Below are 27,584 nucleotides of genomic sequence, written 5' to 3' on the forward strand. Positions count from 1 at the left end.
AAACCGATACCTCCAGTCCAAACCTCTGTGACAGCCTTTCAGCATCTCAGATCACAAGCACAAACGCACTAGGTCTACAGAGCCCTTAAATGGTAAAATATGTTACTTTTACACCTCTGAATAGTTAACAGATTCTTGTGTTATATTTTCCTTGCTTAAACCACATCTTGGGATGTTATGGTATGAATAAAGCTTCGACATGTCACAGTTGTATAATATTGCATTCATATATGGTTTGACCAGTTCCAAATTGCTGACCTTCGACTTGCTTCCAAATTTCTGCTGTTCCAGGTGAGAATGGAATGAAGGTCCTCCAGAACATACTATTTCTCACATGCACATCAGGTTCCGTTCTCAACAATACTCTTGTAAGGCAATTATTTCCCATACGTACCAATGATTTTTAGACATGAAATTGTCAGTCAAAGAGCACGGACAGTTGTCACTTTAATGGACAGTCGGATTGCCCTGCGTGGATGCTGTTTGGGTCTGTACCATCAAGCAGCCTTGTATGGGAACCTTTCCTGACATATGGATCAAGTAACCCAACTTCTTGATCGGTGCCAATCTGATGGATAAATGACTGTACCACACTGTGGTTTTAATCTGCACTTATCTTATTGTGAGAAAGGTTAAGCAGACTGTTACTGGTTTAGACTTCCTTGCATTTATTCTCATCACTGTGACCTTTGCGTCCAGATCTTTCCCCTTTTATATTGTCTGTGGTCTCTTTGTTGCTGCCTTTACAGGAGCCTTGAACGTATGAAGTAAACACAAAAGTAGCACTTCCTGTGATAATGTCTGCGATTTCTTTCCAGTTTGCTGTCTTTGATTTTGCCTTTCCTGTATTTTTCTGCACAGAATTCTATTTCAGAAAGTTAAATTTATCATTTGTCCCTTTCTCCCGCATTTGCGGTTTCATGTTTTAACATGTACATCTTTTATTCACCTGATATTTTCGTGAAAGGACACAGGGATGCAATTTTAGTGTGTCTTCAGATGTATTTTCCAGTTATGCCAACATCATTTATCAAACAGTCTGTCTTCCTGAGACACGAAATAAAATGCCAGCTTTGGAGTACACCAGCCTCCCCTGTGAAGCTGGATCTATTTCTGTATTAAAGGCCGCTGGCCCCTGGCTTTGCCTGTGTACACACAGGCTGTCTCCCCCTAGTCTGTAAGCTTCCCTGGGGGGCTGAGACTTCGCTGCAATTTCCTTACGAGCTGATCACTTAGAGGCATGCTCGCTGGAAGAGGAGGTGAGCTTTGGGGGTCCGTGGTTTGTGCCACAGAAAACAGCAAGACCCGCTTCTGCTCCCTCGTCCCCTCCCTGAGCATCACGGGGATAACATGAGCGTCCCAGTGGCTGTCCCTACAGCGGGGGCTGGGGTGTCCTGGCGGGTTCACCAGGCGTGGGGATCCACCTCTTTGAAGCAGGAAATAAGCAAGCCTGCTGTCTGTCCTGGAGGGAGCCATCCATCACTTTATTCCTTTTGTTGTTGTTGTTGAGTCTCTCAGCCGTGTCTGACTCTTCTGCGACCCCGTGGACTGTAGCCTGTCAGGCTCCTCTGTCCATGAGATTTCCCAAGCAAGAATACTGGAGTGGGTTGCCATTTCCTCCTCCAGGGGATCTTCCCAACCCAGGGATCAAACCTGCGTCTCCTGCATCTCCTGCATTGGCAGGCGGGTTCATTACCACTGAACCACCAGGGAAGCCCTCATCTCTTAGGGCAACTGCTACAAGCTCAGTGCCCAGAAGGGGCTAGCACCAAGGGGACCCAGGGACTTGCACATCCAACTCATCCAGCAAGAGGTGTGGGGACCGGAGATACCCCTGGAAGGCAGCCCCTCCCAAGAGGCACAGCTGGGTGGCTGATGTAGATTTGCATTTTGGAGTCAATAGTATCACACACACTTTAGCACACAGTAGATGTTTAAGACACTGATAAATCTGATAGAATCAACTACTTTATTGGGTTAATATGAATTTATCACCAGATAATGTAACTGGGAACCATTTATTATTAATAGTATTTCCTACAAAGCAGGTAGTTCCTCATATTATATAGACCTTTGGGATCATTGTCCAAAATATTAGCTTAAAAAATTAACTTAAAAATATGCTTGATAGAATTACTGTTTGACTAGTTGAAACGAATTTCCACTAAATGAAAGAGACTTTTTCCTTTTTTCTTCCTATTTTCATTCCCAGCGGAGTGGGTGTAAGCACTCTAAATCTCTCTTAAACAGATGCGCCTTGTTTATAAAATGGGCATTTTGTTGAAGTGAAGTGAAGCGAAGTCGCTCAGTCGTGTCTGGCTCTTTGCGACCCCGTGGCTCCTCCATCCATGGGATTTTCCAGGCAAAAATACTGGAGTGGGTTGCCGTTTCCTTGTTATTACAACTAAAATGCTTTAATGATGCCTTGTTACGTGTGAAACTGTAGTCCAGTCAGGACTGAGAACAGTATGCCGAAGGTCAGCTGTGGAGACAAAAACGCGTTTCCCCCTCCCCGGAAAGTAGCTGGAGATTGCAAACGGCACTTAGAAGAGTGAGCCTGCGAAGGATTTAAAAGAAGGGAAAAAAGAGAACCAGTGGAGAACAGCAGTGAGCCCCAGCAGCGCGCAGTTTAACCAGTTAGGAAAGACTGTGACATGAAGGACAGGAATGTCAATGCCATGAACATCGGGGTTGTTACTCTAACTGAACACGGATGAGGACTCGGAGGTGCTTGTGTGACCACGTGGAAGCCCTCTGACAGCGCAGGGCCCCCTGCAAGTCAGCCTAAATGTTAACTGCTCGACACCTAAAGTTGCCTCAGTTTACCTTTTATTTCTTCCCATGTATCCCCTTTCTTTGTTCTAACTGCAAACGGGATTTTTATCAGAAGATTGTTGCAAGTAACCAAGATGAAGTTCATTTCTGTTTTTTTTTTCCTTATTACATCTTCATATCACCTTTTCCTGGAATTTTCCTGAACGTTATATGATATGAGGAACTTTACAAAACTTCCTGGGCTTAAAGATGAAAATCACTTTATCTACCATATCTTATTAATTAGAAGAGGCTAAAACAGCAACATTACAAACTAAAATATAGTATTAAGAAAATTAAGAAAAATGCCATATGATCAGTGTCATAACAGACAATTTTTGTCTCCAAATTACATGTAACAATATTGTAACAAAAGATACAAAAAAAGGAAACTCCTCCAATGTAAATCATTGAAGAAAGATAGTACTTTATTATTTAGACAGTAAACAAAAGGGGCACAACCTATGTTCTAGATAATTCCTAACACGTTTGACGCTTAAACAGATAGTTCACACACCTTTAGCAATTCGATGATAATTCCTAACACGTTTGATGCTTAAACAGATAGTTCACACACCTTTAGCAATTCGATGCTTGCTGATTTTTATCTCTTGAGTTGAGAAAGATATAAATTCAACTGCATAATAAAGAACAATCCTACTTTTCTATTATTCTATAAGTAAAGAGTAATGTAACTTTTAACAATGACACTCATTAACAATCTGCGTATTCGTTTCCTTAAATTTATACCATGAGGGATACAGTTGCCATTTTGGAATTGGAATCCACTCTTAGCGTGTAGAAGCTTTCAAACCAGGGACATACTTGCCAAAATAAAAACAGAATAATAAAGTAAAATACCAATATATTTCATTTTCTGTGTGCTGCTCAACAGCAGTGAAAAATATGGCTTTTTAATACTTAGTACTATCGAAAAAGATATTCTTGTAGTATCAAATGTAATTTCAAGAAATTTTCAGTATTTAAGTCTTATTTTTTCTCTCTCTTCGAGCAAGGTGATAGGCTGACATCTCGGTGAAGAACTAGAAGCCGTGAAGATGCAAGCTGGTGCGAGCCACCCAGTGACTCCTGGAATGTGTTTATCTGAACCGGAGTCTCCACTTTACATGGAACAGCCAGCGGGGAATGGTGATAAGTGGCATCTGCTCTAACTTCACAAGTTGTTGCTCTAATTATTTTCTCGTGAACCTCACGAATTCCTCTTTCCTCAAATTACTTCAGTTGAGTTAATATCATTTGTGTTCTAAGTGATTTAAACAAGGCAAAAAAACATCCTATTCATAAAAATAGCTAGTCATTCTTAAACATTGTATATGGGCTCATAGGATCCAGAAGGGGAATTAAAGATCTACCTGGATGCTTGCTTGTGTCAGAATCATATATTTATAATATTGGCATTATGGGAAAATGATACATGTTTATTACATTACAATAATATATTGATATACTGTTATTATAATATAGTTATAACTATACTGCTAGTGGTAAAGAACCCTCTTGCCAATGCAGGAGATGAAAGAGACCTGGGTTCAATCCCTGGGTGGGGAACATCCCCTGGAGGAGGGCACGGCAACCCTCTCCAGTATTCCTGCCTGGAGAATCCCATGGACAGAGGAGCCTGGCAGCTACAGTCCACAGGGTCGCAAAGGGTCAGACACGGGTGGCGACTGAGCATAGACATAACTATCCTAATTATACTAATATCAAGAATATAAACTATACTATTTGATTTGGTTCTCACAGACTGGTGAGCATCAAACGCCGTAACATGTGAACACGCTGGTAAACCACTCTCATCAGTTGTTGTCATTATCGTTGTTATTCTATGTACTAAGCTGTTGTTTCGTTTTTCTCTTTCATCCCGGCTAAAGGTACTTGAAGAACAAACTTGGGAGCAAATACATTATGTCTTCTGATCCCTTCACACTGTTTGGATAACTTAGCTCAAATACCATCACTAACTTGAATATCTCTGTCATTGGCACAGCCAAAAAACCGAGACTAGAGCAATTATGAAAGAAGGTATAATTTATACGTTTAACTTTGATAAATAAGCTATGAGTTCATAAGTTCAAATTAATCAAAAAGGTAGGCACTTTTGACATTTCACTGCCATTTGTCTTTTGTAGCTTTTAAAATGTTATTGATAGTTCTGAAAATGTATTTTCTTTCCTCCATACTTTTTCAAATACTTTTCAAAATCTCTCAAGATGACTTTGGCTTATTCTAAAAAAAAAAAAAAAAAAAAAAGAAATTGATAGGTCAATTTTGTGGAGAAATACAACCAAAAGTTTGTATCCTGATTGTAACCCTGAGGTTCGCCCCAGGAAATATTTGAAAATAATCTTGTTTAGATTCTTATTTTTAATTTGTTGGTTAGGTAGTTTTCTAAAGTCTTAAAGGACAATGACATACATTTTTTATATAATAGCTGTTCTCGGTAACTAAAGATGCAAATTGAGATATAAAGTGTATCAGAAAATGTGACCATATTAGCTTGATACTGAATCCAAAAAGAAAAGAAAAAATTATGAAGCTTCCTAACACAGTCATTCCTCATTTGTTATCTGACTCCTTGATGCTACTTCTCTTTTATCTCAAGCAGTTTCTATCGACTCTAAATGTAAACATTTATGCCCAGCCAGGGTCGGTGAGCTTGCAAGCAGCTCTGCACAAAAGCAGGCACCTCTCTGGCTATGAGAGCTCGCAGGGGAGCTGGTCCTGCCTTGGGAGGAAGCCTTGCCAGTTGGTGGCAGCATTCACAAGAGCGGGTCATGTTTCCTCTCTTATCTGTAGGTTGGGTTTCAAAACAACTCTCGAAAACAGACTGAAAGGCGAGCTGGAAATGGCACGTGAACGACTGCAGGAAAGCGGGAGGCTTCTGACTACAGCCCCAGACGCCAGAGCATCTGGCGACAAGCGGGCAGCCGCTGTCCTATTTACCTCCTGAGCAGTTTTGCAAAACCAGGGCGAAAGCTGGCTCCTGGAGCAAATGTGCAACGGTGGGATCAGTGAGCTCCGGCTGACCTTCCTCCTTCCTTAACATCTGGGCTGTGTTCAAGGGCACTCCCAGCTGGCCTCACTGCTCACCCCCTCCCCTCCCAGAAAGTATAGCTGTGTCATTTTAGAGCCCCCCCCCCTTTATTTATGTCATCTGCTCAGGAAGTACATATTGAGAAGCAGACACTTTAATTCTGATCTGATAGAAACAAAACAAAAAAACAAATAGAAGATAAACAAGGCTTTAACTCAGCAGCACAGCATCGCAGGACATCAATTTAGCCATGCAAAACGTAAGCTATATTATATTTCAGGGCCAAGAATTCCAAGGAAGAGGGATTTTCTGAGAAGGAACAGTTTTTGTTTGTCTTGATGATTCAGTAATGTTATATAGCCATTAATGTAAACTTTTAATTTCCATCATGGAAAGTCTTTAGGGGAAAAAAGTGTGTATGTGTTTTAATATAGAAACATATTCTCAAAATTCAAACACAACAGAATTCAGGGATGAATGAATAAGAAATGTAAGTCACTGGCTGTAGTCACTCTGTAATTGCTTGTTTATATGTTAGTATTTCTTCAATATAATTCTTTTAAAAATGAAAATGTTCTGAATATTGGATTAGCTGTCCTGGAGCTTACCACATAACTGAGCATTATTCTGAGCAGTATTAATTCAATTTTTACACTTTTCAGAATAATTCTTGAGCATCAGAGTAGTTTGCTCAAGAATATATACACATAAGAAATCATTTACTTTAGAAAACTCTTCTTCCCCAAAAGAATATTTTTAAAAAGGATTATTTAAAATGCATCAGGATTTTTAAAGAGCAAAATAAATACTAAAGTGGAAAGCTTTACCACTTCCAAGAAAACGATACAGCCTATGAACAAATCCTGCTTTTTCAAACATTTGCAAAGCCACCCCTTGACAGTAAATGATCCGAACAACAGTTACATTCTTTCACGTAAAACATTCTGTTGCACAGCACTGGCATATTACAAAAGCCTTGTGAAATTTCAGTTGAAACATATTAGCAAATATATTTGTGAGGAAAAACTAGCAGTTAAAGTGTAGGAAGACCCCATATGGATCCTAGATGAGGGAAAGTCTGTCCTTGGAGTTCATTCATCACAGAAGGGGTAATGTATTACATAAGCTACTGAAATACATTATTAATTTATTTTTTAATTTTTTTTGAAATACATTATTTAATATAGCAAACTTGATGGAATGCTGCCACTCCTTCTAAAGACTGGGACATACACCTCTGATGTTAAAATCTCTACTCCTAAAATACATTTTAAGTTAAAACTACTCTAACTGCTCATATAATATTTCACTGATCACCTTCAGTTCAGTTCAGTTCAGTCGCTCAGTCGTGTCCGACTCTTTGTGACCCCATGGACTGCAGCACGCCAGGCCTCCCTGTCCATCACCAACTCCCAGAGTTTACCCAAACTCATGCCCATCGAGTAGGTGATGCCATCCAGCCATCTCATCCTCTGTCGCCCCCTTCTCCTCCTGCCCCCAATCCCTCCCAGCATCAGGGTCTTTTCCAGTGAGTCAACTCTTTGCATGAGGTGGCCAAAGTATTGGAGTTTCAGCTTCAGCATCAGTCCTTCCAATGAACACCCAGGGCTGATCTCCTTTAGGATGGACTGATCAGCTTAGTCAGTTCATAAATAGAGTCCATCAAGACAAAAGTACTGTCAAAGAGCTACAGGGTTAAGAATTAAAAACAAAACCCAAAAAACTCTCATGTTAACTTTTCTCCTGCTATACACACTTTCTTATGTGAAACAGAGAAGAAAATTAATGGTCATTATTATTATTACTTCCTGGAGAAGGGAATGGCAACCCACTCCAGTATTCTTGCCTGGAGAATTCCATGGACAGAGGAGCCTGGTGGGCTACAGTCCACGGGGTCACAGAGTTGAACACAACTGAGCGACTGACACACATTATTATTACTATTATTTGTATTATGAATTATTGTATATTTTTAATATCATACTTTTATGAAATTGACTACTCTATGAAAGGTAATTAAATTATTCCAGAAAGGACTTTTTGGTTTGGTAAAAAAAAAAATCACCGTGTAAGATTTTATATTAAAACAACAACAAAACCAACCAAACAAAAACCAATATTTGTTCGAAGATATGGCCATTTGTTATTCGGACCATGGGAAAGCATTTCATCCGGGCTCTAGCTGGCAACAGGCCACGCAAGCAGCACCCAGCCCTGCATAGGGAACAGGTTGGCAGATGTTATTAGCTGACTTTTGCTGGAGAACAGTTGGAAAAATCACAAGGTGTCAAACAAGCTTTAAATAAATAAATAGCTTATTTGGCAATGGAAAGGGAGAAAGACAACCAGTTCTTTCGTTGAGGAAGACTGGGATGTTTCTAATTACAGAGTTCCTTTCTGCTGGTTTCACCGGCTGACTTCTTAATGAGAATGGAAATTGTACTCCCACACTTGCAGCTAGAGGTTCTGGGACTTCAGAATGACAATTAGTTTGCAGTTTTGCTGCAGCTCTGTGACCCTAGAGTATGAGAACACCACTGACAGAGAAGATAAACTCTTCACCCTGGCTTGTCTGTACCTAACCAGGGACCGGCTAACCAGTATACGGGGGTGTCAGCTGCCAGCAGACAACTTCTGACAGTATTACTGGAACGCTGGAATTGAACACCCGCTGGGACAGCTTTAAGGGGCGGGGGACAAAACCAAAATCCAAGATGGACTTGTTGACATCCAAAGGGCGCAACAACCAAATATTCAATGAGTATTTGAAAACTTATTTTGTTTGAAAAGCCAAAATCAAGCGCAGAAATCCTTTCTTTGAATAAATTATTATGGCATGATGCTGGAAAGAGGTTACCCCAGAATCACCCTCTGCTTGCTAGGGTTCCTGAACATTTAGGCAGGTCCGTTCACTGGAAATGATCACAGAGACAACAGAATCGGTCTTGAAGCTCCCAGATGAGAAGCCCCATCAACTCTCCTTGCTGGGTGGACAGCTTGCTAGGCAACATCTGTTACCATAAAAGGGACAGCAAGATCTAAAAGTAATAGGACACACACAATCACACACACGCAAATGTACATACACACCCATGCCCACTCACAGAAACGCGCACGCCTACACACACACACACCACTCATGGAAGTATTATTTTGTAAAGCATGGTTTGTCTAAAATGAAGGATCGACTTTGAACACACCTCTTTGAGGCAAATTCTGGTGATTTCTGTGTCATTGATCCTTCTACGTTATTCATCAGGAACCGTAATTCACACAGCAACTACCAAAACCAAAACCACTACAACCTTCCGCTAAGTAGGGGTCTCTCGGCCCATAATATTAACTAGCAGAGTTTTCAGGTCACATTTCTACAAATATGTTCAAATATTTATCACTCTTTCAAAAATTACAATCTTAAATTATTTTTCTTCAATGTATGACTCCATGACATTGGAAACGAAGACTTTTGTAAGGTATAGACGGCATTCAAAGGCAAACTTCCAGGAGTTAAAACAAAAATTTGTTTCAAATCATTTCATGAAGACGCAATTAAAAACAAACCAAAAAACCCGACTAAGGCTTGTGTCTATAGCCTTTTTCGTTTCAGCAGGATTCGTAGCCTGCTCGGATCTGAACTCGGGGACTCCCACCCTCAATAGCAGCCCTCACAGTCATTTAGGAGACGCGTTATATGGTAGGTCCTAATTTGTAATCGACTTTGAAAGTCACAGAAGCCACGTAGATGGAAATATCTGAAGCATCCAAGGGCATCTTTCACGCGGCACCCGCTGCGGGCGTGTAGTCCGGAGACGCCCACTCCCGCGCCTCTGCGCGCGGGGCCGGGGGTCGGCGGGGCACTGGCCGCGGCCGCGGAGACCCGGCTCGGCTCGCCGGAGCCCGCCCTCTTCCTGGCACGATGGAAACTGCAGTCTTCTCCGCCCGCTCGTCCTCCCCTTTCTCCTGTTACATCTAAACAGACGATTTCAACTTCCCGAGAACCTGCAAGTGAATGGCGCTGATGACGCCCCGGAAAGGGCCCGCGATCGGGCGCGGGGGAAGGGCAGCCCTGAGCGGGTGGGACCCGGGGAGCGCCTGAGGCCCACGCGGCCCGCGGCTAGGGCGCCCCCATCCGCGCCCCTTACCGACCCCGGTTCCCCTTCCAGGAAGGGGCTCGAAGCTGCTATCGATCCTGAGCTCACCGGTGACTAATGGGATGCTCGTAAACAAGCCGCGGGCCGGGCACCAAGGGAACCACCCAGGCGCGAACCCGCAGTGCCGGGGGTGGTGGTGATGGGGGCGCGCGCCCACCCCCAGCCCGGGCACCGGATCCGCGCGCCGAAGTGTGTGCTGCTGGGGGAGGGAATTTCGAGGGGGCAGCCAAGTTCACTGCCTCCTCCGAGCCCTAGCCAGTGGGGCGGCGGCGAGGCGGTGCGGGGCCCGGGGGTGGAGGGGGGGGTGCCACCGCCCCCTCCCAAGCCCCGAGCCCGGGCTGGCGGTCTCGCCCCTTGATCTCGGTCGGCCTCCGCCCCCTGCAGCGTCCCCTCCCGGGCGGAAGCTCCGAGCCCAATTAATTGAGTCAAAGGCGGGAGGGCCGGGCCCTGAGCAGGCGGCCGGCCCCCGCCCCTCCCGCGCGCCCCTTTTCCCGCCCTGGGTGGCATCTCCTCCGCCGGCCTCCGCAACGAGCCTCTGATTAATGAGGCCCGGCCGCCCCCGCCCCGCCGCGCCCCGCCCCGGCCCGGGCCCCCTGCGGGAGGGGGCGGGGGAGGGGACGGCGGGAAACGCGGCCCCGGGAGAAAGGGGGGCGGGGCGGGGACGCGCGGCCCGCCCTCCCCGCGGCCCGCGCCCATTGGCCGCGCGCGCCGTCCGTCGGGGGGCGCGGCGCCAATGCGGACGGCGGGGCGGGGCGGCCGCGCCGTGTGTGCCTGCGTAACGGCGAGTCACATGTTGTTTTGCTCTTCTTAGTTCAGTCACTCGGTGCGCGATGTGTTACTCACTGTGCGGCGGGGACCGCGACGAGCCCGGGTCGCCGTTGGCAGCGGCAGCAGCAGCGGCAGCAGCGGCAACGGCAGCCCCGGCAGCGGCGGCACGGACCCCGAGTCCCCGGGCACACCCCGGCACCCCGGAGCGCAGCGCGGCGGCGGGACCCGTGCGGCCGCGCGCGCCGTAGGCTCGGCCCCGCGGCTCGGGGACCCCGACTCTCGGCCCAGCCAGAGAGTCCCCCAGGCGCCGCCCGAGAGCCCGGGAGGCAGCGGCCGCGGGCAAGCCGGGCCGCGGGGAAGGGGGGGCGGCGGCCACCGCCCGCGCCGGGCACCTTCTGGGGCCCCGGATCGCAGAGGGCGCTGCGCCACCGCACGGGTGCCGGCCCCCGCGGGGCCTCCCGTTCCGAACCTTCCCCACCTCCTGGGCCCGAGGGACGCGGGCTCCGGCGGGCGAGCAAGGGGTGGTGGGGAGCCGCCCGCGCCCCCCTGCACTCCGTCCCCCGACCCCCAGCCCCGCCCCCGGCCCCTCCAAGCCGGGCCGGGCGGCGCGGCCTGAAGCGCCCGCGATGGCGAGCCCGCCGGAGCACGGGCCCCCCGGGCCGGCGGGCGGGGACGGCCCCAACCTCAACAACAACAACAACAACAACAACCACAGCGTGCGCAAGTGCGGCTACCTGCGCAAGCAGAAGCACGGCCACAAGCGCTTCTTCGTGCTGCGCGGGCCCGGCGCGGGCGGCGACGAGGCGGGCGCGGGCGGGGGCCCGGCGCCGCAGCCGCCGCGGCTCGAGTACTACGAGAGCGAGAAGAAGTGGCGGAGCAAGGCGGGCGCCCCGAAGCGGGTCATCGCGCTCGACTGCTGCCTGAACATCAACAAGCGCGCCGACGCCAAGCACAAGTACCTGATCGCCCTCTACACCAAGGACGAGTACTTCGCCGTGGCAGCCGAGAACGAGCAGGAGCAGGAGGGCTGGTACCGCGCGCTCACCGACCTGGTCAGCGAGGGCCGCGCGGGCGCCGGGGACGCGCCCCCCGCCGCCGCCGCCACCTCCGGGTCCTGCAGCGCCTCCCTGCCCGGCGCCCTGGGCGGCTCGGCGGGCGCCGCTGCGGCCGATGACAGCTACGGGCTGGTGGCGCCCGCCACGGCCGCCTACCGCGAGGTGTGGCAGGTGAACCTGAAGCCCAAGGGTCTGGGCCAGAGCAAGAACCTGACGGGCGTGTACCGCCTGTGCCTGTCGGCGCGCACCATCGGCTTCGTGAAGCTCAACTGCGAGCAGCCGTCGGTGACGCTGCAGCTCATGAGCATCCGCCGCTGCGGCCACTCGGACAGCTTCTTCTTCATCGAGGTGGGCCGCTCGGCCGTGACGGGCCCCGGAGAGCTGTGGATGCAGGCGGATGACTCGGTGGTGGCGCAGAACATCCACGAGACCATCCTGGAGGCCATGAAGGCGCTCAAGGAGCTCTTCGAGTTCCGGCCGCGCAGCAAGAGCCAGTCGTCCGGCTCGTCGGCTACGCACCCCATCAGCGTGCCCGGCGCGCGCCGCCACCACCACTTGGTCAACCTGCCCCCGAGCCAGACGGGACTGGTGCGCCGCTCGCGCACCGACAGCCTGGCGGCCACCCCGCCCGCCGCCAAGTGCAGCGCGTGCCGGGTGCGCACAGCCAGCGAAGGCGACGGCGGCGCCGCGGCGGCGGCGGCGGGGGCGGGGGCCGGGGCGGCGGCGGGCAGCCCCCTGAGCCCGGGCCCGGTGCGCGCGCCCCTGAGCCGCTCGCACACGCTGAGCGGCGGCCGCGCGGGCAAGGCGGCGCTGGCGCCGGCAGGGGGCGGCCTGCAGCACAGCCGCTCCATGTCCATGCCCGTGGCGCACTCGCCCCCGGCGGCCACCAGCCCCGGCAGCCTGTCGTCCAGCAGCGGGCACGGCTCGGGCTCCTACCCGCCGCCCCCCGGCCCGCACCCGCACCTGCAGCACCCTCTGCACCCCCAGCGCCCCTCCAGCGGCAGCGCCTCGGCCTCGGGCTCCCCCAGCGACCCCGGCTTCATGTCCTTGGACGAGTATGGTTCCAGCCCCGGGGACCTGAGGGTCTACTGCGGCCACCGGAGCAACACGCCCGAGTCCATCGCTGAGACGCCCCCGGCGCGGGACGGCAGCGCGGGCGAGCTGTACGGCTACATGACCATGGAGAGGCCGCTGAGCCACTGCGGCGGCCGCGCCTACCGCAGGGTCTCTGGGGACGGCGCCCCGGACTTGGACCGAGGGCTGAGGAAGCGGACTTACTCGCTGACCACGCCTGCCCGGCAGCGGCCGGTGCCCCAGCCGTCCTCCGCGTCCCTGGACGAGTACACCTTGATGCGGGCCACCTTCTCGGGCAGCTCCGGCCGCCTGTGCCCATCCTGCCCCGCCTCTTCTCCCAAAGTGGCCTACCACCCTTACCCCGAGGACTACGGCGACATCGAGATTGGCTCGCACCGCAGCTCCAGCAGTAACCTGGGCACGGACGATGGCTACGTGCCCATGACCCCCGGCGTGGCCCTCCTGGGGACGGGCAGCGGGAGCTGCAAGAGCGACGACTACATGCCCATGAGCCCCACCAGCGTGTCGGCCCCGAAACAGATCCTGCAGCCGCGCCCCGTGCCCGCCGCCTTGCCCCCTGCTGGGGCCACGGTTCCCCCGCCCGCATCGGCAGCCGGCAGAGCCTTCCCGGGCACCGCGGGCGGCTACAAGACCGGCTCCCCGGCCGAGAGCTCCCCCGAGGACAGCGGGTACATGCGCATGTGGTGCGGTTCCAAGCTGTCCATGGAGAGCGCCGACAGCAAGCTGCTGCCCAACGGGGACTACCTCAACATGTCCCCCAGCGATGCGGGCACGGCGGGCACCCCGCCCGACTTCTTCTCGGCCGCGGGGGAGACGCTGCGGTGCGTGCCCGGCTACTGCTACAGCTCCTTGCCCCGCTCCTACAAGGCCCCTCACGCCTGCCACGGCGACAGTGACCAGTACGTGCTCATGAGCTCGCCAGTGGGCCGGGTCCTGGAGGAGGAGCAGCTGGAGCCACCCCCCGGCCCCGCGCAGCCGGCCAGTGCCTTCCCGGCCGCGGCGGCTGGCAGCGGCCACCCCCAGCCACTTCACCCCGTCATGCCTTCTTCTGGGAGGCCCGGCGGTGGCGGAGGCAGCCGCCCCGACGGCTTCCTAGCCCAGCGCTGCCGGGCAGTGCGGCCCACGCGCCTGTCCCTGGAGGGGCTGCCGGCCCTGCCCCGCATGCACGAGTACCCGCTGCCCCCCGAGCCCAGGAGTCCTGGCGAGTACATCAACATCGACTTCGGGGAGGCCGGCGCGCGCCTGTCACCCCCCGCGCCCCCGCTCCTGGCCTCGGCCGCCTCGTCGTCCTCGCTGTTGTCCGCCAGCAGCCCAGCCTCGTCCCTGGGCTCCGGCACCCCGGGCACAAGCGGGGACAGCCGGCAGCGCTCCCCGCTCTCCGACTATATGAACCTCGACTTCAGCTCGCCCAAGTCGCCGCAGCCAGGCGCCCAGGGCCGGGACCCTGTGGGCTCCTTGGACGCCTTGCTGTCCCCCGAGGCCTCCGTGTACCCGCCGCTGCCCCCGCGCCCGGCCGCCCCCTCCTCGGCCCTGCAGCCGCTGCCCCCGCCGCCCCCACCAGGCGAGCTGTACCGCCTGCCTGCGGCACCCGCCTCCCAGGGCCCAGGCGCGGCCTCCTCCTCGTCCTCGGACACGGGGGACAACAGTGACTACACAGAGATGGCCTTCGGCGTGGCCGCCACCCCGCCGCAACCGATCGCGGCGCCCCCGAAGCCCGACGGTGCCCGCGTGAGCAGCCCTGTGTCCGGCCTCAAGAGGCTGAGCCTCATGGATCAGGTGTCGGGGGTCGAGGCCTTCCTGCAGGCCGGCCAGCCCCCAGACCCGCACCGGGGGGCCAAGGTCATCCGTGCGGACCCCCAGGGGGGCCGCCGCCGCCACAGCTCCGAGACCTTCTCCTCGACCACCACTGTGACCCCCGTGTCCCCATCCTTTGCTCACACCCCCAAGCGTCACAACTCGGCCTCGGTGGAGAACGTCTCTCTCAGGAAAGGCAGCGAAGGGGGCGGGGGCGGGGGCAGCGTCCTGGGTGGGGGCGATGAGCCCCCCTCGTCGCCCCGCCAGTTGCCTCCGCCAACGCCTCAGCAAGCGCGGGCCTGGACGCCGGCTCAGCCCAGCGGCGGCCTGGTCGGCTGTCCCGGGGGCAGCAGCTCGCCGATGCGCCGGGAGACCTCCGCCGGCTTCCAGAACGGCCTCAACTACATCGCCATCGACGTGAGGGACGAGCCAGGGCTGTCGCCGCCCCTGCAGCAGCACCCGCACGCGCAGACGGGCGACAGGAGCGCCTGGGGCCGCACCCGAAGCCTCGGGGGTCTCATCAGCGCCGTGGGTGCCGGTAGCCCTGCCGGGGTGTGCGGAGGGCCGGGCCCCGGCGCCCTGCCCGCGGCCAACGCCTACGCCAGCATCGACTTCTTGACGCATCACCTGAAAGAGGCCACGGTGGTGAAAGGTGAGGGCCTGGGCCGGGGAGGAGCGTGGGCCTGTGGGGTGCTAGAAGCCGCTTCCCTTCGGGGGTACCGTGACCTCAGTGCCTGAGTCCTGGCGCAGGGCTCTCGCTTTGTTTTGCCTTTGTCCCAGTGCAAGTCTTTCCCCAGAGACCTCGCCAGAGCGCTCAAGTCACCTTTGAGTTGAACAGTGAGTTTTCCGACCGGGGAGGCAGATCTGTTTTCTTTGGCTCCAGAGCCCCCCTCCTCTTCCCTTCTGTGAACACCTGGCGGGGGGCGGCGCGGGCGGGGCGGGGTGGGGGGGCAGGTCAGCCACTCCCCTAGGAGGTGGCCCAGGGGGGTCCTCCTATCTGTGAGGTGGGAAACTTCCACTTGGAGGGACCCGCCGCTGGCGGCTCCCAAGCCCGCAGACGTCACCTTTCTCTTTGTTTTCCTGGAGCCTGGCCGGGCTGATTCTTGCTGAGCCTCAAAGTTTATAAAAACAGGCCCCAAACTTGTTTAGGAAACTAGCATCCATTTTGGCTGGTCGTTGCAGGGAGCCCTGAACCATTTCAAGTTTACATGGGGACTGTAGGAGCGTTTCCACCAGAGACGTGCCTGTTCTCTAGGGGGCTGAAAGGGTGACTCTGCTTAACCCAGCTCCGGAGCTTGAGCCCACCTGGGAGTCACCTGGAGAGTCCGAGGCGGGTCTGGCCGGGCTGGGTGGCCCCATGCAGCGGGTCTGGGATGTGGCTCCCAGTGCGCCTTCCTAAGAAGCTCCCCTGTTGCGCTGGTGCTGCTGGTCGGGGGGCCCTGGCTGGGGGCGGAGTTGGGGGCACTTGCCCCAGTTAGACTGCTGGAGCAGGTCTGAGAAATTACCTGAGGGGTCAGCCGCAGTCAAGGAAAGTGGCCAGTGGGCGGAGCCCAGGCGCCAGCATTTTCCCGGTTGCCCAGGCGATGAGAATCTGGGCTTCAGAGAAGACAGTGAAAGCCAGCCACATGGGTCTTTTCAGGAGCAGTCACGGTGGGGCGGTGCCCAGTGCTGTTCCTCCCTGTCTCCTCACAGATGGGCAAGGACAGAGGTGTGCTTGCCTTGACCTGGTTGTCTCAGACCCTGAATGACGAGGGGGAGGAGAGGAGGGTGGGCTCAAAGAGTTTCTTAATTTTATAGCTGCTCCTGTGCAGGAAGATAGAGGCGCTGTGGGAACCCCAGAGCACAGAGTAATGAACAGTACTCAGATGCTGGCCTGAGGTCAGCAGTCTGCCGGGGTTACAGGGTGATGATGGACACAGCTTGGGGGTCTGTACACCTTGTTCTGAAAGCAAACGCATCTGATGCGGCGTAAATCCAGCATGGGTTTCCTCGCATCCATGGGATGTAAAGTTACAGCTGGGTTCAAGAGGGCGGGGACATATGTACACCTGTGGCCGATTCATGTTGATGTACGGCAGATACCAACGCAATATTTTAAAGCCATTATCCTCCCAATAAAAATAAATTTAAAGAAAAAAAAAGTTGTAGCTGTAGGGTGGATACCCTGTTATACAATAGAGGAAAAGCGATTTGCTTTTTTTCTAAAATCATGGACTACAAGATGCAAAGAGGCACAGCGACCTCTCAGGGACACAGCCCTATGGCATCTAATGACGCCGTTGGAAGCCGTCAGGATGTGCCCCGTAAATGAAGGTCGCTTTTCTTGGAGGCACTTAAGCCCTACAGGTGCGTCTGAAAAATTGCTGGCGTGTCTGGAGTTGAAGGATTATTAGGTGCAGTCCAAGACACAAGCCAGATAAACAGAGCAGCGTAACTAGACTTGACTGGGGGGAAAATCCGCATGCACAGGAAGGGGTACAGACCACAGTGAACACCGAGTACGCCTTGCTGAAATCTGATTCTCATCAGAAAAACAGCCTGAGAACACACCACCTTGTACTGCCTCTGGTGGAGCAGGCAGGAAAAACCCGGGCTGGACTGAGGAGGGCCCTGGGAGGCGGTTCTCGCAGCAAGCGGAACAGTGAGCTGGGGTGTGTGCCTCCAGGCCTGAAAGAATCCAAGGCCTTTCGGATAAAGTAGATACATTCAGAAACATGATTCACAGCTGATATAATGCCCTTTTCAGATGAGGGAAAATTTTAAACTGCAAGAGATAAGTTTAGCAAGAGGCCTGGTCTGCCTTGTTTTGTTCCCGATTTCCCACCAGTATAACATTCTTCTCAACCTATAGGATTCAGGGCTCTGAAATCAAAACAGTTTGTAAGTTCCGTGGTCACTGAAATCACTTTGGATTGCTGTTTGTCCAAAGTCTCTGTGGGTGTTATGGTAAACACCCTCTTAAGAACGGAAAAAGACTACTTTTAAACAAAATAGATAACTACAATTGATCCATTGTGTCCAAACCATTTTTTTTTCCCTTTCTTTCAAAAAGGCCTACATGCTAAATGGATTTCTAGTAGACCTATTTGAGCACAGAGAACAGCAGAAGAAGGAAGAGGAGGGTCTCATTTTAATTAACAAGGGAGGGAAGCTTAATTGTGTTCTGTGGAGCCAGAAAGGGACTGCCGGAAACCTTGAAGGAGCATCCACTTTTATTTAACTCCTGTTTGCACATAGACATTGGTTTGTGATGCTCATAAATAAAAAGTTAACAGGAGATGAGTGTTCTTTGAGAGCATGATTTATGGAGGGAAGACTTGCAAAGCATTTCTTTGAAGATAAAATGGAAAGCGAGCTTCCTGAGTCATTGGGTGCATGCCCTGACCCTCAGAAGGGGCTGTGTTTCCACACCCAGCTCCTCGGGTTGCCCGTGGAAAAACTGTGAGCTCCACAGAGTTGGCATCGTTCGGGGTCGCTTGGGTAGTGTTTGGCGTTTGGATAAGCAGTGACAAAGAGTTAAGGTTTCAGCAACGGGTTTGCTGGTTGGTTGTTTGCAGTAGAATTGGGGCTGGGGGCGGAGTTTCAGTGCTGGAGCCAATTAAAAAGTTAGTACCCCTTAGATTGACACCCAGACATGTGTTTATATCTGTGTAAGTGGTCCAGAGAAGACGAAAATTTAACTCTTAAGTTATGCCTCTCCCTTGGGAGCAGGGAGAAGGTGCTTGCTCTGTGTTTTCTGGGTGTGTCTGTTGAAAAGTCTAAGCCATCTTTACCGTGTTGTTGTTTGGGAGCAGACATGCTGCTGCTGAATTTACTGAGCATTCAAGCTGCTTTTTAAAATTAACTTTGTATGTTTGGTTGTTAGGATTATAGATTGTCCTATACTGTAAACTGTGCTATTTTAGTATTCCTCTTTGGTGAGGTTTTTGTTCTAAAATTGGTGTGTGTGTATGTATAAGGCGGATTAGATAAGAATTACCCTGAAAGTATCTGTATTTAAATTTGTTTGATAAAAGGACTATTTATTCACATCCCACAGAAAGAATCGTGGGATAAGAGAGCAACACCATCACCATGTATGTTTAAAAGTGTTGTCTGTTGAAGTCTTCAAGCAGGGGACCTGAATATTTTTAGAACTCCAAGGAGATGGCTTGACAAACCACACACACTTTACTTTCTCTGTGGTGCTTGCTTTTCCGCTTTGGTTGGCCGGCTCTTATCGTAATAAGCCAATCGTGTGCCCGGCTCCCACCCTGTTCCCAGGGGCAGACGACTAAGGTGCTAATGGAAACACACACAGGCTTTCCTGAATGAAAGTCACATGACTCATTCTGGTTCCTCTATTGAAAGAGAAACCTTTACCAAAAGAGTACTGCAGAAAAGGAGGCAGGGTGTGTGAACACCAACCAGAAATCAGGAAACCGGGTTTCTAGTTGCTGATGTTGGTGAGTCACGTAGGAGACGAGTCCCTCTGTCCCACTTTCTCTGTCTGCAAAGCAAGGCCCTTATTACCCTTTCCTCCTGTGCTCCACCAGGAGGTCCAGGAGCTTGTCCACACCCAGAGAGCTTCAGCTCCTCTAAGAAGAATGCCAGTAAATCCCGCAATGCTGTCCATACTTATTGCCTTGAAACCGCGAGTATGTGCAGGAAAGACACTTCTGTCGATGCATGTTTTAAATTAAAAACAAAACCCCAGACCCTCACAGTTGTCTGAACGTGGAGCCAGTACCTTCCTGAGAAATGCAGGCCTCTCCTGTTAGGTTTCACCCCAGTCTCTGAGAGCCTTTGTTTTCTCCAGACTCTGTTTCACTGGAGTTTTTTTTTTTTGCCATAGATAATTATCAGTTGTCACATAGTAGTGTTTTAAATCAGGTAGCAGAGTAACAGCAAAGGAAAATAGCATTCTAATCCTGAAACTATATCAGGACCACACTTTCTGATGACCTTTTATGATGTGGCCATATACTTAGAGATATTGGCAAGATGAACCTGTGTAACTGGAATGTAGATTTCTCAGACTGACAGTGTTGGCCCTTCATCTGCAGAGCATCAAGAGAAAAACAGATCCCTGAAGCTTTGAGCTGCTGAGTCATCACTGTTTGGGCCTTCACTGCTCGGGGTTGACTCACGAGAGTGGGCACTCCTGACTGTTTTTGGTTTGGTCGTCCCAACTGGCCAGGAAAACCTCCAGTGTTTGATTCATTCATTCTTCCACAGGCCCACCACCCTCCTGAAAAGGATTTTTAATAGATAATTAATGCTTTATTTTCTTTAGACCTTAGTATTAAAACGAGTCTCTTTCTGAAAAGAACTTGCCAAAGTTTCAGGACCAGCACGGGGATAATGGCTTTTCTGTTAAAATTCCCACTAATGCATTTTCTGTAGCAGCGGAGTTCCGAGAGCCAGTTAACTTTTTGGTATCAGATTTGGCAGGTGGAAAGGGTTTTTTGTTTTGTTTTTTGGGGGTAGAATCAAGTGTTCCCATTTCACCTTAGAAGCTTAAGGGAAAATGTATCTTGACTCTTTTATCTGCTTTGCCAAGTACACAGAGTGGGGGAAAAACTGAGCGGGAAGGCGACCACAGTGTCCTGCCCCAACAGCTGGGTCTTCACCAGGGCCCCTGTAATAGCTGAGTTTCTGTAGACTTTCGCTGCTGCAGACATGGGTAGAATGTTTTTCCGTACAAGTTGGGGAAGGCTGTTAATGCTGGCATTTTTCATCCGCTGAACAATTTTCTGAACCTGCAAAATCAGTGGTTATAAACCTGTTACCGATCAGGTTGTAGGTTTCCTGAGAACAGCGCTCTTCACATTTCAGTGCGAAGATTCTTTCTGTGTTAAGTTCATCAGTTTGGATGCGTTCTTCAAGATGGCAGCGAGTATTCTGAATCACTCAAGGCTGAATATTCTAGACGAGCTCGTCTACAATAGATTTGTAGATTTGTTTCTGGAGAGAACTGGTGAAGTCATCAGTCAAGATGGAGGAAATGCTGAGGCTGGTAATTGCTCCTGACTCTTCGATGTCTTTCTGGCTGGCTGGCACAGGCTTGCATTAACTGTGCGTGGAATTAAAGAGCAGAGAAGAAAGTGTGGACAGGGAGAGCTGGAGCCCCTGTTGGAAACTAGCGTTCACTCTGTGTGCTTGTGGGGTGGGGGGTGGGGGGGGTCTCATTTAATTGAATTCATTGCATCAGAATGGAATTCATTGAATTGGGCTGAAATGTAATTGGGTTAAAACTTGTAGGCTGCATGTTTACAAGTGTTGTAACAGTCGAGTCAGCGGTTCTGATTTCTTTTCTGTTGGATTAGGAAATGTTAAGTGTGTATCAAGTGACTTTTACCTGTCCGGAGACTTTTCTAAAAGTTGATCAGGCAAAGCTGATCACGCTTGTCTCCAAGCGTGGCCCTGTGCTCTCATGCCCATAGACAGGACTTAGAAAATATTCTTGGCTTATGGTACTTAATTTGGAATATTTGGTCAAATATGGTGGCCTACAACATACATTAAAGAATGATTACATGCATAGCGTTTGGTAAATACTGGGCTTTTAGTATCAATTTTAATTAAAGAGTACCAAACTTTCCATAAAAATTATCATTTGGGGGTGACGTGTGTGCGTGTATGTGTTTAGTTTCATAATTCCTCATCCAGTTTTGCTCCAAGAGGCTTGATGTGGATTTTTTTTCATAATTCAAGGTCCAGTGCTGAATAAGAATGCTCTCTAATCATGCTAAAGCTCTGTAGCCTCAAGCATACTTGCACTGTTGGCTGTGACTTTAGTCTGCCCATTAGGTATTGGGGCAGACACTTGAGTGAATTACTATAGTACAGTGTTCAATTCCAGTTCTTTCAATGTGAAAAAAACAGGTACTATATACAATTCATCATATTAGTGATTTTAATAATTACTTTAAAATCCATATGTGTATCTTACTAATGATTTATATTTTTGCATAGAATCAATGCATAATCTTTAATATTTATGAGACCTAGTACTTTTGCAATGCAAATTCAAAAGTCCATACTTATATCTGCCCATTTTTTTGCCTCCAAATTATAAGTGTAACTAGTAATCCCCCAAACGTGAAGAGCAGTGAATGAGGCTGAAAGAATGCTACTGAAAACTGAGATGATGAAAATGCAACCGTTACCCTGGTCAGTGCTGAAAGATTATTGCATGTCCCTCTCTCTCTTCCCTTTCAGCCAAGAGAAGTGTTTAAAATTCAAAGAGTAGGGTTTTTGTCACTTGATAGTGTTCAGAGGTTTTGATACCTAGAGTCTCACGTGATATTCCAAAAGCCGTACCTCAGAGCAGAGCTGCCTGGGTCCCCGTTTTTGGACTGAGGAGCCTGCAGCTCAGAGAGTCCCAGCAACCCGTCTTGGAATCCCTGAGCCAGGAAGGGCGGTGGTGCCGTCTTATACGTGACTCCCGGCCAGGGTGTCCCGTCTTCAGCAGGCCCTACTCGCTGTTTGGGAAGCTCATGTGCCACAGTGATCTTGGGATTTTCTGTAGACTCGCCTCAGGCAGCTTTCGAGTTAACAGCTGGGTTGTTGTTTCACTTGGTGCCACTTACGGAATCTCCCTGTCTTTCCTTCCACACATTCGTTCAGAGTAAGATGGGGACAGCTAAGCAGAAAGACTGGATGATAAAGGAAAGTGCCCTCATTTTTTTTTTAATATATTAATTTTTTTTTACACTTTTGTTGGTCTGTAATTGACTGATAATGTTGTGTTAGTTTCAGAAAGCTCCCTTATTTTTTAAACTGGTTTCCACACCTGCTAGGTTGAAGAGCTCAGGATTCAATATTATTTTCAAGGCTCTGGTGGTGGTGGTGGGTTTCAGAGTTGAATCAGATTGTTGGTTGGTCATCTGTTCTGGGGATCCCAGGCTGTCTTCCTGGACTTCCAGTGACCTGCAGAGTGGACACTTACATTCCGCAGCTATCTTTGTTTTCATGAAACAAACTGTATATTATACCTGATAAGATACTTCCCCCTTGAAACACCAAATGCTTGAGAGCTCTCTCCACACAGTGTGGTGAGAATCAGAAAAAAAAAAAGATCTAAGGTCGTTTTGAGGAAAAGGGGTGGAGAACTCTCAGGTCTGATGAAACTCACTTGAAGGTTGTGAAAACAGAGGCGGGGGAGGTGGGTGTCTTCTGCAAGGTCACTGATTTAATTAGTTGGTAGAGATGTTTGTAAACATTCTCAGGAAGGAATGGGATGTTCTGTGTCTCTGCGGGCCTGTGTGGTGATGAAGACCTTGCTCTTCTGACTTGGCCTGCCCCCTCTGGAATGATGTATTGTCTGTAGAAGTGCTATTTACTAGTCTTTTTTGTTTTGGAGCCTCTCAGGAAATTGCTTCGTGCATGCGCTACGAGGTGTGATGGTGGACAGAAGCAGAGAAAGCAGAAACACTTAGATGAGGAAGCAGCCTGGAATCAGGGTGATGATGGCCCAACGCCCATGTGGGCAGCGTCTCCCGGGGGTGCAGAGGGTGAGGGCTCGGCGGTCAGTCCAACTCATGTGCTTCCTTATAAGAAAAAAGAGAGAAGGAAGAAAGAACGTTCTTGGGGTAATTCAGATCAAAAGACCTCTACGATCTGGGAAATGTAGGTCCTTTTTCTGTCGGTGGGTCACCTTGGTCCACTGAGCCAGCATCCAGTGGGTCTGTGGTCTCTGTCATTCCTTGAGGGGGCCTTAAGATGCACTCCTTTTCTAAGTGAAATACCATTTACTCCTCATGACGGATAAGTCCATTAACAGTTTCCTAAGAAATGAGTCATCTGTTGGATGATGAGTCTGTCTGAAAACCAACAATTTTAGAGTTTGCCTGAGGACCCCAGCGGGGCTAAGTGGTGATCTTCTCCGGAAGGGCCTGAGGACCCCAGCGGGGCTAAGTGGCGATCTTCTCCGGAAGGGATCATTTCATCAGTGCCCTTGTTGTTTTTGAGGTCTTTTTCTTTTTTTTTTGAGGAAAAAAATGTATTTACTTACCTTCATTGTTACAGGATGAGACATGATTTTTCAGAAGGCGCTGCCTTCCTGAGGGGTGACTCCGAGCCCCCTTCAAATGGCAGAAAGGAAGATATAAACACGTGTAACGGTTCCCACAACAGCTCTCCACGCTCAGAAGAGAGGGTAGTCGGGGCCCTTCCGCCTCGCGCCCTGGGGAGTGGTCCGGGGCTGTGTTTACACGAGCTGACAGTCTCGCCAGCATCCGAGCAGAGACACTTCCTTCCTGGCAGATGCAGCCTGGGGGTCAGGCGCCTGCCATCAGGAGCGAGTGCGCCAGCGATTCCGCAGCGTCGCTGTCTGCCGGCGTGGGGTAAACAGGCCGGGAGTGCATGGGGTGATGAAACTGCCCCTTGGGATCAGACAGAAGCCGAGTTCAGGGGCCCTGTCTTGGGGCGTTGGCTCTGGGGAGCACTTCCGCAGTTAGGTGGAAAGCGGATGGGAATCAAGATGCGAGTTAAAGCCACAGCGTCTCCCTGGAGGAGGTCTGACGCCTCCCCTGAAAACGTGCCCTCCTGCGAGGACCTGGGACGAAGCGCTGGCTGCCCGACCCGGTGCTGGTGCTGGAAAGCCACTGAACGTGGAGGCTTAGCTCAGTGGCCATGTCCCACCGTGGAGAAGCCCGGACCTGCCCTGGGAGGGACACACCCGTTCCCTGGCCTGCCAGGCCCAGTGGAGGCCCCACACGGTCCCTGCCGCTTCCCTCTTGTAGGGCTTCCGGAGCCCACGGTGGGTGGGTGGCTGGATGGATGATGGGGGAATTGAGAGGTGGGGGAGAAGTTTTGAAATTAGGCCAGGATGCTCTGCCTGAATTCACAGACTGTACAGGCAGTGTTTTAGAAACTCCAGGCAATAAGCAGGGTTAGGCAGGGAGTGGGATAGAGCCTGTGGTGCGGGTTGACTTTGTTTGAAGGTGAGGGATGGGGCAGTACAGCCCAGGACCCTCAGCTGCTAAGGCGACGGGAACTCCTAGAAGGGGAAAGGGTCCGTTTCTTACACCACAGCCTGCGTGCGTTTTTTCAAAGATACATTGTTAACGTGATTTGTGGTGGTGCCATGCTATTGTTTTATTCTTATATGCAGTGAAATGAAGTCGTTCAGTTGTGTCCGACTCTTTTCAGCCCCATGGACTGTAGCCCACCAGGCTCCTCTGTCCATGGGATTTTCCAGGTAAGAATACTGGAGTGGGCTGCCATTTCCTTCTCCAGGGGGTCTTCCCAACCCAGGGATTGAACCCAGGTCTCTCGCATTGTAGGCAGATGCTTTTACCATCTGAGCCACTAGGGAAGTCTCTTATGTGATGCAGGTACTTTTTTAAAGTTGTTTCTAGCATAAAAGAGACCTAAAACAACACTTTCCATATTATGCAAGTGAAATGGAAAACAAAGCCATAAACTACTCATACGCCCTTAACTTATAAGCTCAGTTGTATTTATAACCAGATTTTTTAAACAAATGTCTAATCAAATATTTCTATCAAATAGGCTCGGCGAAACTACTACAAAGAACTCTTCTTACTTCACCAGTTAAACTTTTAATAAATGTACAGTTCAGTTGAAAATATTTAGATGGATTTTCACAAAATATCTTAGTAGCAAAACTGCAGTATCTGTTTCTTTTTTCTTTTGAATATTATATAACAGGGGTGGATGTTTAGCTCAGTCAGTTTCAGAAAACCCGCCTTAACTGGTTGATTAAACAACAAAAAATATAAACTTTAATAGTGAATGATGTGAATATATTCAATATGAAATATCGACACACTCCTATAAATAGCATTCATGGATTTTGAAACATTCTTTCAATTTCATTTATTTTGACAGCTGTTTTAAATGAGCATTTTCTTTCCAAGGTGAAAGTTCACGTAGCTTCCAAGTCTATAGACGTTCCGGTATTGGGGATCGTATCAGAGCTGTGAAGACGCAGAATCAGGGACAGAGCTTAATGCCGTTTTAGTTCTTGCTTCTTGCCACAAGCAGTTTAGCCTGTGGGTCGTGCTGGTTTATGAACGGACTTGGTACCAAATGAAATACGCACCCTAGTAAAATACCCACGTTTCCCTGGCGTGGAGCGTTTCATTCAGCGCCTAGAGTAATTCTGGGTGATGAGCGTGCACCTTCGCCACTCCAGTCTGTGGCCATCCATCTGGGATGCTCAGAGTTCATCTTTGCGTTCCTGCTTGAGCCATTCTCGGCCAGAGACACAGGATGGACCGTCGCTGCAGGGCCTGCGGGTGCCTTTGCCTGGAAAATTCCGGTGGGACCACAGCTTAGAGTGCCCCATCCACCCCCTCTCCACCCCACACACTCACTTGGGGTCCACCCAAGGAAGTGGAATTTCCACGCCAGTTTTCTCCTCTGAGAACCCCCAGGTTTGATCTGCTGCGGTCCCAGCCCCGAGCTGCCAGCCCCTCCGCTCTGGGCCATCTCATCTCACCATGCATCACTCCATGCATCTGGTCTTTGCCGTCTGGCCCCAGAACCTTCACTAGGTCCCAGGACTTGGGACCCCTTCCCCTGCATTCTGAGTCTCCTCTGCTCGCCCATGACTCCTGCTGGAGAGAGATGGTCCCCTGCGGTCCGTGCGAGGGGTGGCTGGACCCACGCCCACCCCGGTCACCTGTCCTTGCCTCTCGGAGCCGCAAACGTGAGCGTGCAGTGTGTTCAGGGCTGTGGCTGTCCGTGAGGAGTCAGCATTTCGATTTCAGTTAACATTTTTCTCATAAACGATCTGTGAACATTTCACATTATCACAATTCTATTTATAGGTCAGGCTTCAACCTTGCTCAGCTTTTAGACGTCCGGACAGTTTCTAAGGCAAGTTCTGTTTTCTTTAGGCACTCCTGAAACTGCTTGGCACACCCTGACTTGAGCCTTTTAAAAAAACTGTGTGTTTTATCTTTTTTTTTTTTTTCCCCTCAAAAAAGCAAGCAAACAAATGTCAGGAGCTTTCTTTCAGGGGCTCTGGGGAAGAGGGGAAGGTGGGCTTGGGAGCAGGAAAGACGGGGCTGGGGAGGGTGCTCCTGCCTTCAGATTCAGACAGCCAGCTTGCTGTGCACGTGCCACATTGATTCAGTTGTGTTCCTGACTCTCTGTGACCCCATCGGCGGTCGCCCGCCAGGCCTCTCTGTCCATAGGATTCTGCAGGCAGGAGTACTGAGTGGGTTGCCATTTCCTCCTCCAGGAGGTCTTCCCGACCCAGGGATGGAACCCGCGTCTCTTACCTCTCCTGCCTTGGCAGCCGGTGGACCAGGGATGGAACCTGCGTCTCTTACCTCTCCTGCCTTGGCAGCCGGGTTCTTTATCACTAGTGCCAGCTGGGAGCAGAGATGCAGATTGTGGCGTGCTGTGGACTTTAAAACCCTCTCACCCATTTGAAAAAGACCAGAGTGCAGGCTGGGATGAAAGAGTTAGACTTCCAAGTGGAAAAACAAACGAAGGAAAAGCAACCCCCACCCCACCACCACCAAAGCCAAAGGTACTGAATCTTCAAGCCTACCTTTGAAACTGAGGAAATAAATCCAACATTGACGTGTGTTCAGAGCGTGAAGTAATATAGGTGGTAACAAGTGTTCCAGAAACTAAAACAAGGGAGAGGGGGGCAGAAGGCGAACAGGAGGCAAGGTCTAGGGATATTCATGGGGAGAGTCCGCGTGGGCAGGGGAGTGACTGGGCGTGAAAGGCGCTGGCGTGCCCCAGGACCGGGAGACCCATGTAGCTGACGGGGAGGGAGCGGGGAGAGAGCAGAGGCTGCTGAGGGTGAATGAACAGCCGCCCGTGGCGTGTGGAGCCTGGGGTCAAGGCTGTGTCTCTACTTAACAGCACAGGCGGAAAATG

At 50.9% G+C, this 27,584-nt stretch overlaps 1 protein-coding gene across 1 annotated transcript in view; it reads left to right on the top strand.

Moving 5' to 3' along the window:
• Nucleotides 1-11,268: 11,268 nt before the first annotated feature.
• IRS2 (insulin receptor substrate 2) overlaps nt 11,269-27,584 on the top strand; it is a 30,139-nt gene continuing 13,823 nt past the window's right edge. Inside the window, exon 1 of the mRNA XM_070380744.1 lies at nt 11,269-15,384. Coding sequence (XP_070236845.1) covers nt 11,415-15,384 — 3,970 coding nt within the window. The 5' untranslated portion in view covers nt 11,269-11,414. The remainder of the gene's footprint in view (nt 15,385-27,584) is intronic.

Source organism: Bos mutus, chromosome 12, assembly GCF_027580195.1.
Source record: "Bos mutus isolate GX-2022 chromosome 12, NWIPB_WYAK_1.1, whole genome shotgun sequence".
Lineage (NCBI taxonomy): Eukaryota > Metazoa > Chordata > Mammalia > Artiodactyla > Bovidae > Bos > Bos mutus.